Below are 13396 nucleotides of genomic sequence, written 5' to 3'. Positions count from 1 at the left end.
ATTATGGACAGACTTCTCCACATCTTAGCTACTATTGTATTAACATGTTTTGACCATGACAGTATCCAATCCAGGGTTTCTACAAGCAGTTTAGTCACCTCAACTTGCTCATTTTCCACATTATTCATTACAAGATTTAGTTGAGGTTTAGGGTTTAGTGAAGGTTTTGTCCCAAATACAATGCTTTTAGTTTTGGAAATATTTAGGACTAACATATTCCTTGCCACCCATTCTGGAACTGACAGAGGCTCTTTGTAAAGTGTTGCAGTAATTTCACTCGCTGTAGTAGCTGACGTGTATAGTGTTGAGTCATCCACATTCATAGACACACTGGCTTTACTCAAAGCCAGTGGCATGTCGTTAGTAAAGATTTTAAAAAGGGGCCTAGACAGCTGCCTTGGGGAATTCCTGATTGTACCTGGATTATGTTGGAGGCTTCCATTAAAGAACACCCTCTGTGTTCTGTTAGACAGGTAACTCTGTATCCACAATATAGCAGGGGGTGTAAAGCCATAACACATAAGTTTTATCCAGCAGCAGACTATGATCGATAATGTTAAAAGCCGCACTGAAGACTAACAAAACAGCTCAAACTTTGTATCATTAATTTCTCTCAGCCGATCATCAGTCATTTGTGTAAGTGCCGTGCATGTTGAATGTCTGTCCCTATAAGCGTGCTGAAAGTCTTACAATGCTATTTTACTGTAAATGAATTTATATCTGGTCAAACACCATTTTTTCTAAAGGTTTACTAAGGGTTGGTAACAGGCTGATTGGTCGGCTATTTGAGCCAGTAAAGGGGGCTTTACTATTCTTGGGAGACGGAATGACTTTTGCTTCCCTCCAGGCCTGAGGGCACACACTTTCTAGTAGGCTTAGATTGAAGATATAGCAAATAGGAGTGGCAATATCGTCCACTATTATCCTCAGTAATTTCCCATTCAAGTTGTCAGACCCCGGTAGCTTGTCATTGTTGATAGACCATTTTTTCACTTCTTCCACACTCACTTTACGGAATTCAAAATTACAATGCTTGTCTTTATTTTTGTATCAGTTATACTTGGATGTGTATTGTCAGCGTTTGTTGCTGGCATGTCATGCCCAAGTTTGCTAATCCTGCCAATGAAAAAATCATAAGGTAATTGGCAATATTAGTGGGTTTTGTGATGAATGAGCCATGTGATTCAATTAATGATGCAGCTGAGTTTGCCTTTTTGCCCAAAATGTCATTGAAGGTGCTCCAAAGCTTATTAACTATCATTCATCTTTGTTTCATAGTATAGTTTCTTCTTTTTATTCAGTTTAGTCACATTATTTCTCAATTTGCAGTACGTTTTCCAATCGGTTGTACAGACAGATGGGTGCATGATTAGTAACTGGAATAGGCAATTTCATAAATGTGTCAAGTGCAGTGTCTGATTGCTCCTCATTACACACCAACAAATATTATTTACATCAACATAGGAATCACTACAAAACGTATTGTCCACTATATTTGGCCCAGCCTTTGGAACTTTGTTTTTCCTAGATATGGCTACTATATTGTGATCACTACATCCAATTGTGACGACCCTCCCACTCTGTCTGCCGTATTCTCTCTTTGCTCTTGTTTCCTTATTAGGATGCCGGTGGGCGGAGTTGGGAGGGTCGTCAGCTACATGGGAAACACCTGGGCCGGGTGTGTCCCAGCATAAATGGACCTCTTCCACATTCATTGAGGAGACTCTCTCCAGGCAGATACTTTGACTGTGGTATTTTTGTGGCCTTTTTGGTTGTTTGCTTTGGCACCTCTCAACACTTTTCCATATTACATTTATGCATGCAAACACTCACTTACACTACTGATTACTGATTACACACACCATTGTTATTTGATTTAGTTTACTTTAATTAATAAATATATACTTTGAGTACTCCTTGTCTCCACGTGTCTCCCTTTTGTTACGAACTTGAGCCGGTTCGTGACAAGTGGGGGTTCGTCCGGGATATTGAACTGGTTGTGTTTGGGAGAACGTGGAGTTAATGTCCAATTCTGTAGGGTTTTTTTTTGTAAATTTTGTTAGTTTGGTTGAGTTTGATAGGCCCAGTATTGGTTGCCTTTGGGTTGTGTACTGCGTTGGAGAGAATACATTGGTTAGTTTCCAGTCCCTGCCCAGCTTGGAAACTCTTGCTCTACTCGCTGTTGGGACATCGGTCTGAGGAGGTGAGTACAATCGGCTGTGTACCTCAGTGGGAGATTGGGTAGGGTAGTGACATTTGCTACCCGGAGCTATAGCTTTTCCCCTGATAGGCTTAGGACGTGTTTTGTTTTGGGATACGTTGGGCATGGTTAAATGTTTGTTATTTTTGTGTGGTGTCTGTCGACTGAGCAGTTGTCTCGGGGGCACATCCGTGGCTTGGGGGAATCTACCAGCGTGCTGGGGGGTTTAATTCCTTGCCAGCGGGCTACAGTGGGTAATTACCCACCGCGAATCTGCACGAAGACTAGGGTTGAGTTATTGTAGGTTTTGGGGAAGCTCCATATCCCAGCTCTCTTCTGTGGTGCTCGGTGTGATTGTCATTTCTCTTGTGTCTGGTGTGCTCAGCAGAGGGGTTGAGTAAGATTATTATGATATATATATATTTATTTATTTTCCTGATTATGGCGTCTAATGTAGACGAGTTCATTCGCTTTCCTTCAGAAGAACTGTTAGAATTATGTACTAAAGAACAGCTGTTGAAGGTTGCTGAACACTACAAGGTTGAAATTAGTGATAAACGCCTAAAAAATTCTATTAGGTTAATATTGAAGGCCAATTTGATGGAGAGTGGTATTCTGGATGTTACCACTGGGGCAGCCTCTGCTGAGGACACGTTGTCTCCCCGATATGTTACAATGACCGCTCCATCGCTTAGTCATAGTGGTCTTCTTTTTGAACAGCAGAAAGAACTGCTTCTGTTACAGCTAGAGCATGAAAAAAATTGACAAAGAGCTAAAATGGAGCATGAACAAGCTAAAATGGAGCATGAACAAGCTAAAATGGAGCATGATCGTGTAAAATATGAAAGGGAATTGGAATTTAAACAGGATATGGAGCGTGCTAAAATCAAGCTGCAACAAGAGCGACTAGAGTTGGTTAGGGAAGGAAAGCTCTCAGGGGAGAGTTTGCTCTGGGAAGGTGACCCAGAGTTACCTAGGGGTCGTTCCTCTTTTGGTCGTAATCCAGACATATTTGATGTTGTAGGGAATTTACGGTTGTTGCCCCAGTTTAATGAAAAGGACCCGGAGACATTCTTTTCGTTGTTTGAGCGTGTTGCTGACGCTAGGAGTTGGCCTGATTCTGATCGCACTTTGATGTTGCAGTGTGTGCTGACTGGTAAAGCGCAAGAAGCATATTCAGCTCTTAGTGTAGCAGACAGTGTTAGTTATGAGAAGGTTAAAACGGCTGTGGTACAGAGTTATGAATTGGTCCCTGAGGCTTACCGCCAACGATTTAGAACTTTAAAAAGGGATGATCAGCAGACTCATGTTGAGTTTGCGCGAATATTATCTTCACAGTTCAATCGCTGGTGTTCTGCCTCTGCAGTTATGACTTTTCAAGGGCTGTGTGATCTGATTATGTTAGAACAATTTAAGGACACAATCCCTGATCGTATAGCGACGTACATTAACGAACGAAAAATAAGGACTGTCGCTGAAGCTGCGGTTTTGGCAGATGAATATGTGTTGACTCACAAAAATGTTTTTGCAGAACCCCGTATTCGGAGTGAGTGGGGGCGTTCGCAGAGATTTGGGCCGCGCTCGCCGAGATACTTCGGTTCCCGGGCAGAGTTTCATTCAACTAGGGTTGAGCCTGATACCCGTGGTAAAACTGACGTTGGTCAAGAGTGTCACTACTGTCAAGAATTAGGTCATTGGAAAAATGAATGTCCGATTCTTAGGTCTAGGGGTAAATTCAGTACAGGTGCTTATGGTAAATCGAGGCCTGCAGCGTTAGCAGCTCCTGTTCCACATCAGTTCACTCCTGACGCATTGTCTCATGCCCAGAGCCAGGTGAAAGGTTATATTGATCCAGACTATTTACCTTTCGTTACGGAGGGTTTTGTGTCTATGGTAGGAAGTAAGAACAGGGTGTCAGTAAAGATCCTAAGAGACACAGGTGCCTCTGAATCATTTGTGTTGGAATCTGTGTTACCCTTCTCTGCGGAGACTGATTCGGGGAATAGTGTTCTAATTAGGGGAATAGGTTTGAACACTGTCAGTTCCATTGCATAAACTGATGTTGGATTGTGGACTGGTGAAAGGTGAGGTTGTTGTGGGGGTGCGTCCATTGCCTATTGAGGGTATTGACGTGATCCTTGGAAATAACTTGGCTGGGGAGCGTGTGTGGCCTATCGCGTTTCCATCTTTAGTGGTTTCCACTAAGCCGTCAATTGTAGGGATTCCTGATGAGTGCGCAGAATTTCCCAGAGGTGTTTTCTGCGTGTGCAGTGACGCGTTCTATGATCCATGACGACCTGGTCACGGAGCTGGCTAACGAGAATACCACAAAGAAGTCTGTTACTGTTTTCCCTGTTATCCCGTTATCTATATCCCGCTCCGATTTAATCGAGGCGCAACGGACTGACCCCTACATTAGAAGAGTTGCGGGACCAAATTGTGCCTGTGGAACAGTTGGGAGATGTCGCACAGGGCTATTTTCTCCAAGAAGAGGTCCTGATGAGAAAGTGGATGTCTCATGGTAGTTGTTTTCTGGGGGAGGCGATTAGTCAGGTGGTGGTACCAGTTAAGCTTTGTGAGTTGGTGCTAACAACTTCTCACAATGACGTTGCTGGGCATATGGGTGTGAGAAAAACCTACAATCGTATATTACGGCATTTCTTTTGGCCAAGATTAAAGAGGGATGTTTCTGATTTCATCAAAACTTGTCACACCTGTCAATTAACTGGTAAAACTAATCAAGCTATTAAGCCGGTACCACTGTTTCCTATTCCTGTACTCAGTAAACCTTTTGAGTATTTGATTATTGACTGTGTTGGTCCTCTGCCTCGTTCTAGAAAGGGTAGTAATTATTTGTTGACGGTGATGTGTCAGACCACTAGGTTTCCTGCTGCCTATCCTCTCCGGTCTATCACGACTAAGGCTGTGTTAAAAGCTTTGACTCAGTTTCTCTCATTGTTTGGAATCCCTAAGGTCATTCAAAGTGATCAAGGATCTAATTTCACCTCTAATCTCTTTGGTCAGGTTCTCCAACAACTCCATATTAAACACAAATTGTCTAGCGCCTATCATGCCCAAAGTCAAGGAGCACTGGAACGTTTCCATCAAACACTTAAGTCGTTGTTGAGAGCTTATTGTACTGAGATGGAAAAGGATTGGGAGGAACATCTGTCCCGTATTCAAGCCTTGTTCGGACGTCTGGCTGCGGGTCGCCTCACGATAAATTTGGCTAAATGTGAGTTTGCTCAAGCGACTGTTACATACCTTGGAAAGGTGGTTGGGCAGGGTGAAGTGCGTCCTGTTCGGGCTAAAGTGGTAGCTATCGATGCTTTTCCACTACCAACTACTAAAAAGGAACTGATGCGTTTCTTGGGAATGATTGGGTATTATCGTGGTTTTTGTAGGAACTTCTCTACTGTGGTCGCTCCCTTGACAGATTTGCTGAAATCCTTCCATCTAGATGTGCGGCACATCCGGGGGACTGATAACGTGATTGCTGATGCGCTCTCTCGTGCGCCCTGTTCATGAATATTGATGTGACCGACCATTGTTTGATTTTGTCATGTTCTATCTTTCCTGTTTGTCCCCTCCTAGTCTTGGGTTCTTCTTTCCTCTTAAAGGTTGCTTCCTGTGTAAAGGTTGCTGAGGTCTGGAGAGGAGGATGATGGGTGGGGCAAGTGGAGGTGTGAACATGTACAATTTGTCGGTTTGGGACGCAGGGGCTGGTACGTTGGTCCGGGGGTCCTTGTTGGTCCCCGGTCTTATGGGGGGGGTGTGACGACCCTCCCACTCTGTCTGCCGTATTCTCTCTTTGCTCTTGTTTCCTTATTAGGATGCCGGTGGGCGGAGTTGGGAGGGTCGTCAGCTACATGGGAAACACCTGGGCCGGGTGTGTCCCAGCATAAATGGACCTCTTCCACATTCATTGAGGAGACTCTCTCCAGGCAGATACTTTGACTTTGGTTGTGGTATTTTTGTGGCCTTTTTGGTTGTTTGCTTTGGCACCTCTCAACACTTTTCCATATTACATTTATGCATGCAAACACTCACTTACACTACTGATTACACACACCATTGTTATTTGATTTAGTTTACTTTAATTAATAAATATATACTTTGAGTACTCCTTGTCTCCACGTGTCTCCCTTTTGTTACGAACTTGAGCCGGTTCGTGACACAATGGATTTGGATACTGCTGTAAAGCAAATTTCTGCAGCATTAGTAAAGTTGTGATCTGGTAGGTTGACTGATAACCTGAACCAGGGGCGCTGTTTCGCTCGCTCGGATGCTTTCTTCTGTGAGATAAATTTGCAATCTTTAAGTCCTACCACAGATTCTCAATTGGATTGAGGTCTGGGCTTTGGCTAGGCCATTCCAATACATTTAAATCTTTCCCCTTAAACCACTCGAGTGTTGCTTTAGCAGTATGCTTAGGGTCATTGTCCTGCTGGAAGGTGAACTTCCGTCCCAGTCTCAAATCTCTGGAAGACTGAAACAGGTTTCCCTCAAGAATTTCCCTGTATTTAGCGCCATCCATCATTCCTTCAATTCTGACCAGTTTCCCAGTCCCTGCCGATGAAAAACATTCCCACAGCACGATGCTGCCACCACCATGCTTCACTGTGGGGATGGTGTTCTCGGGTGATGAGAGGTGTTGGGTTTGCACCAGACATAGCATTTTCCTTGATGGCCAAAAAGCTCAATTTTAGTCTCATCTGACCAGAGCACCTTCTTCCATATGTTTGTGGAGTCTCCCACATGCCTTTTGGTGAACACCAAACGTATTTGCTTCTTTTTTTCTTTAAGCAATGACTTTTTTCTGGCCACTCTTCCGTAAAGCCCAGCTCTGTGGATTGTACGGCTTAAAGTGGTCCTATGGACAGATGCTCCAATCTCAGCAGTGGCGCTATGCAGCTCCTTCAGGGTTATCTTTGGTCTCTTTGTTGCCTCTCTGATTAATGTCCTCCTTACCTGGTCCGTGAGTTTTGGTGGGCGGCCCTCTCTTGGCAGGTTTGTTGTGGTGCCATATTCTTTCAATTTTTTTATAATGGATTTAAAACGGTGCTCCGTGGGATGTTCAAAGTTTCAGATATTTCACTTCACCAATTTGGACTATTGTGTACATGAAATCCAAATAAAAATCAATTTCAATTACAGGTTGTAATGCAACAAAATAGGAAAAACGACAAGGGGGTTGAATACTTTTGCAAGGCACTGTAGGTAAAACTAACTTTGGTGATGTATTTTATATGACATAAGGATGAGAAATTTCATTTTACCAATACAAATATGATTACTCGTGTTCTGAATCGTTCAGTGGGGTCTTAACCTAATTTCCAAAAAGTAGGATTTATTTACATAATATATCAAACTTTTGGGTTGATTGTTTAGCAACAAAAACGACATGTGCAACCATAAGATGTTGGCTTAGCTTGTTGACAACATGTATATTTCCTCTATGTTGATTGAAAACGTAAATAAATGTGCACAATTACCACTTGTCTAAAATACATTGTTACAGTTGTTGGTTAGCCAGCTAGCGAATTTTAACCATATTAGCCTTGACATGAAATCAGTCAAAACAACAACACATGGTATCAATAACATGATGAAACGAGCTGATTGAGCCACTTACGATTCCCCACATGGCAGTTTGTCATTCTTCCTAGCAATTTGGCCATCCAAAATCACAAGAGCCTGACTTCTGCCCCATGGAAGCGCACACATAATTTTTGTGAAGTTGTGGTCTTTGTCTTCAAGGTTGTTTCCGCGGGTGGCAAAATGCTAAATTACCATAACACGAGCTAAATTAAATGTTAAAGGCTTTCAAAATAAAAAGTTTGGTACGCTCAGTATTCCGTTGATATTTCACAGAGATACGCTTGTTTTTGTGAGAAATCTTCAAAGAACAGGAATTTCGAATTAATATGAAAAGGTATACTAAAATATGAATACTACTGTACACGTCATTGCTCAACCGATATCCATTTTACCTGGCTCTATATTGTTATATGTCCTGTGGATTTGAGAACAAAGAATATGAATTCAATGGTGGAGTGAGCGTGTCAGGTAACCAGTAGCCTTAATTCTTGCACCGAATTTAGCATAGTTGACGCAATAATATTTTCGAACACTTTTCCCTCTGGCCTCCACTGATTTAGTCACCCTAATTGTGGCCATCCTACAACGGTGAAAACTCCCAATAACTTTTGGACGGATTATGTTACAGACATGAGGTTTGGACTATTGGTTTTCTTAGAGGATTACCTACACAATTAGTAAGTGTTTGTTGACCCATTGGTCAAAATATGCGTTTTTGATTGACACCCTAATTAAACTCGACAATAATTAAACTCGGGGGCACCCGAATGGCGCAGCCGTCTAAGGCAATGCATATCAGTGTCAGGAGCGTCATAAATACAAATACAAACTCAAGACACCTGGCTAGCTTGCTTCTGACATGGGTTTGAGTAACGAGACAGATTACTGGACATTGATAACGTTAACTACTTATGAAAAACTAGCGTTCCCGTGTCATTTATTTGACAAACGAGCTAATAACTAGCCCTTATAGCCATTAGTCCCCTAGTTAGATCACCAGTTAACTGTAGTTAACGTAACGCTAACTAATGACGGAAACTCATTTGACAGGCAACAAACACTAACGTTAGTTAACCACTCACAATCCAATTAGATACATGTACTGTCTGCACCACACACAAACAAAACAGTGAAACCAGGATGCATTTCCTTGTGGTCTAATGCTCTCTAGCCTAGGTGGGTGGTTCGTTAGCTAACTAACGTTAGCTGGCTAAAGGTAATTGTCCAGGCAATGTCTTCAATTCAGGCCAGCAAGTTGTTAGCTACCAGCTAGCTATGTAGCTGCTACTAAGTTAAACCTAGCCTAGGCTGCGTTCAGAAAATGCAGGTAAGCTAGCGTTAGCCAATGCTAGCTTGTGGAAATGTTACTTACTTTCAATGTGGTCCTGGACGCATTTAGTCATTTATTTTCCGTGTAGCGATAACGCCAGAAACGAGGACGCGACGTCAATTGGTGTTTTCAGTTAAGCATCCCAGAGCACTCTTCAGTTCGCCGCTGAATTAAAAATCAAAGATGGTGGATAAACGGCGATAGCTCACTCCGGCTGTTTACTATTGAAAAAAAAGTGGTCAGTTCCGGTCTAACCGGGTGTCTCCCATAGAAACAAATGCAATAGCAGCTGGGTCTGGTCTACTTACTTCCATTGAACTAGGGGGGGAAAAAACAAATTTGAGTGGAGTGTCTCGCTTCCTCTTCAGTCTCTGTAAAACTGTTGCAACAGTGGTTCCGGAAGCGTTGATCCAACATCCTCCTGGGAGATATTCAGTTGCGAGTGTATTCCGATAAACTTCCAATACTTGGAAATCGATGAGTCTCGATCACAGACGTGCACGACGTTGTCATGGAAATTACAGGCCAATGTGCTTTACGGGCGGCAGGTAGACTAGCGGTTAGAGGGGCCAGTAACCGAAAGGTCGCTGGTTTGAATATCCGAGCTGACAATGTAAAAACATTTTTTTTTAAACGGTCAATGTGCCCTTGAGCAAGGCACTTAACCATAATTTGCTCCAGGGGCGCCGTACTACTATGATTGACACGGGTGTCTGACATTTTGTCAGTCACACTTGACACTTCTCACGAATGACGAGTTGGTTCCACCCACACCTTTCCTGCTGATATAGGTGGAAAAGCTCACAGTATTAACAAAAACATGTAGCACTGGAGGTTCACGCTACTTTACAAAAGGTCAAGCATTTAAACAATTCTAGGGACAAATTAATCTAACGACAATTTTAGCCCTAATAGTTGAGGATATTTTGATGTATACCACTCGTATAAAATGGGACAAAAATACGTAGTCTAATCATGGAACACTAATCATCAAGCATTGCTCAGACAAGCTGTCATCCTCATTACATTTAAACAATTTAATAAGGTGGGTGCTTATATTTGTCCTATTTCAGATGTACACGTGTGCATTACGCCCCCTCAACATTGACCTTATTCTTAATGACCTAGTGCCATCTACTGGTATGTAGATGTCAAAGCTATTTGCTGCTCTGGCACCCCAATGGTGGAACAAGCTCCCCCACGACAGCGGAGTCACTGACCACCTTCCGGAGACACTTGAAACCCTACCTCTAAGGAATACCTGGAATAGTATAAAGTGATCTTCTACCCCCCCATAAAAATATGAAAAAAAGGGGTTGTCCCACTTGCTATCATAAGTTGAATGCACCAATTTGTATGTCACTCTGGATAAGAGCGTCTGCTAAATGATGTAAATGTAGACCTTACCCATAAGACAAGAAAAATATTGGCTAATAAATTAGTTAGGGCATGATTTCAGAAGTTGTTGGGCATGCAGGGAATCCACTGATGCATATACTAATGCTACCATCAAGGCTTTTCAATAACAAAAAAAACATTGTTAACACAGCAATTTAGATTGAGAAAATAGACTAGATATTGTAAGTAGGAAAATAGGGTAGTGACAAAACAAAATGTTATGGAATCATGCATACAAAAAAGGGTTTATTAACTTCTGTACAAAAACCACGAATTAATCAATTATATACAAAGATATACATTAAATCTGCCAGCCCATTCGAGTACTAGAAGCAATGGCTTTTCAATTGGGACACCATTGGCTAAGCTCATTCATCATCGTCTTCACCAGGCAGTGGTCTGGATCTGAAAGGTGAGTGATTGACATTAGATGGGACAGCAATGTTGTGTCACCCATAATTACATTTGAACTGGCTCCGCAGCACACTGAAAGTCATAGATGTACCCTGAAAATGTGAAACCTGACACGTCACTCAACGTGCTTACAAAGAATCACAACCGGCCAGATGAACCTCCAAAACTTAGGGTACATTTTTACAGAAACAACAGCAGGAATTGTACGCGTTTCCCATTGATTCTGCTTTGGCAAATAACTCCACAAAACCAGGATAAAAAAATTACTAAAATGATAATCTTCAGAATCTGTTCCAAAAACAGTGCAACGTTACATATAGAGAACAGACAGATGCAACGCTGTAGTTTGAAGTATCAGAATTAGTTATTTATATTAGTAACTTTGACAAGGTTTTTGTAACAGAGTCTAAAGAAAATGTTTGAGAATATACTTCACTTCCTTCAGATCAGCAGGCACTAAAACTAAGCTTAATAGCACTCAAACGTACTTCTTGGATGCCTTGGACACTCCACTACCTCCGGCCTCTTCATCATCTGACTGGGGGAGCTGGTTCTCTTTCTCAGGCTTCCAGCCGGGCCCACCAAAGAAATCCCCAATGCCTTTTTGCCAAGTTGGGGTGGGCCGAGGACACACAGGATTCCCGCCAGCAAATTTACTCTTTGCTGCAAAAATAATGGCATCATTACATTTCACAATTTAGACATATCTGCCATGACTACTCACCACTGATGGACACATGAGAAAGAAAAACATCTGGAGGGAATAGTTGTTAAGCATCTACCAAAAATGGTTAAGTAGGCATCTACCTTACATGGAAACATTGGACTATTTTAACTAGCCCACGGGGGGGCAGTATGAAGATGTATGCACTCACTAACTAAGTCGCTCTGGATAAGAGCGTCTGCTAAATGACTAAAATGTAAAAAAAATCACTTTGAGGCTGAATGAAATCATGACTCACCAGGGGTGCCTGCTTGAGAGCTGCTTGATGCATTTGCAGAACTCGAGGCACCCAATGACTTCCTGGGTGCAGATGCAGCCACAGCTGAAATGGTATAAGCGTTTGTTAAGTCATTTTTAATCAAGCAAGTGCCGTGTATTGCAATGCAGAGTTTTAGTTATAAAGTAGCAATGTTTTGCAAAGTAATTTCCACCGACACATTTGCATGACTGGCTTGTTTGCTTATTTGGGCGTCGAAATTGGCGCCAGATTGAGGATAATAAACACCAACTAGTTAACTAGCTAACGAAAATACGCGAATAAGAAATTTTCCGCCAATTCGTTATCCATTCTTTAAATTGTAAACATCAAACGTTTAATTTATTGGTGCAAGTGTAGTGTTAAAAGGTAACAATCCAATCCGGCACAAAAATCATGAGATGCGAGTACGAACGTAATTAGCTAAGCAAAGCCAACATCCGTCTGGGTTAGCATGCGCGCCAGCTGTGTTGGCGGGAGACAGGAATCTTACCCAGTCAATCAAACTATCTAATCACTAAAATCGAATATTAGCAGTTAAAGTTTGTCCAAAATAATGGAATGCAGGGGTGGCAATTATGTTCGCAAAACGTGTTGGCTACAGTAACTAGCGAGTCCAGTTTCGTACAATGAATAACCATCAAACTAACGTTCACTTGTTTGAGTCAAACTAAATACGTGTAACAGAACTTCATCAGGTTTTGATTGTAGAACATTACCTTTTCTGTAAGTTCCGGGGACACTGTCTGCCTTCGTCCTCACCATGTTGTTCAAATTTTTCACCCTACAAACTGATACAAGCGGGACATACACTTTCAACGTAGACTTCACGAGAGCCCAACGTTAATTGTACTTTCCCGCCTGGGTTTAAATGACGAATGTGTTGGCTCACCTGACGTCATTGGTTACGTAACTATTTCCCTCCCTTCCCGAAAGCCTCGCCCTTTTCTTCTGTGCCTTGCCTCTGGCAGCTCAACACACGCACCCACTAATGCAAGCACAAGCGTGTTATGTACTTCGATAGGTTATTGCATTGGGAAACTGCTTATGGTCTGAATAGAGACAGCCTCAGATCTATGTGCAAGTTAGGACAAAATCTTCACCTCAATTTATTTTATTTATTTATTTCACCTTTATTTAACCAGGTAAGCCAGTTGAGAACAAGTTCTCATTTACAACTGCGACCTGGCCAAGATAAAGCAAAGCAGTGCGATAAAAACAACAACACAGAGTTACATATGGGGTAAAAAAACATAAAGTCAAAAAATACAACAGAAAATATATATACAGTGTGTGCAAATGTAGCAAGTTATGGAGGTAAGGCAATAAATAGGCTATAGTGCAAAATAATTACAAATAGTATTAACACTGGAATGCTAGATGTGCAAGAGATTATGTGCAAATAGAGATACTGGGGTGCAAAAGAGCAAAATAAATAACAATAGAATAGAATAGATACTAACTTTCTTGTCC

General features: G+C 42.0%; 2 protein-coding genes across 15 annotated transcripts in view; both read right to left on the bottom strand.

The window, feature by feature from the left end:
• LOC121577027 (casein kinase I) overlaps nucleotides 1–9535 on the bottom strand; it is a 60817-nt gene extending 51282 nt beyond the window's left edge. For 3 of the 14 annotated variants that reach the window (XM_041890721.1, XM_041890716.2, XM_041890711.1), the window contains exon 1: nucleotides 9174–9532. The gene's annotated coding sequence lies outside the window, so the exon portion shown is untranslated. Of the gene's footprint in view, nucleotides 1–9173 lie in introns of all 14 variants that reach the window. The other 11 variants (XM_041890710.2, XM_041890720.2, XM_041890714.1 and 8 more) reach the window with 7 other exon arrangements.
• A 1220-nt stretch (nucleotides 9536–10755) lies between these two features.
• Nucleotides 10756–12806, bottom strand: LOC121577361 (PCNA-associated factor). Its single transcript, XM_041891122.2, has 4 exons — nucleotides 12643–12806; nucleotides 11906–11989; nucleotides 11432–11606; nucleotides 10756–10934 (listed from the first exon to the last, which is right to left on the bottom strand). Exons 1-4 carry the CDS (start codon nucleotides 12686–12688, stop codon nucleotides 10898–10900), a joined length of 342 nt encoding a protein of 113 aa, XP_041747056.1. The 5' UTR covers nucleotides 12689–12806; the 3' UTR covers nucleotides 10756–10897.
• Between the last annotated feature and the right edge of the window lie 590 nt (nucleotides 12807–13396).

The sequence above is a fragment of the Coregonus clupeaformis genome, chromosome 11 (assembly GCF_020615455.1).
Source record: "Coregonus clupeaformis isolate EN_2021a chromosome 11, ASM2061545v1, whole genome shotgun sequence".
Lineage (NCBI taxonomy): Eukaryota > Metazoa > Chordata > Actinopteri > Salmoniformes > Salmonidae > Coregonus > Coregonus clupeaformis.
The sequence above is the reverse complement of the archived record's forward strand: the minus strand, read 5'-3'. Positions and strand labels throughout refer to the sequence as shown.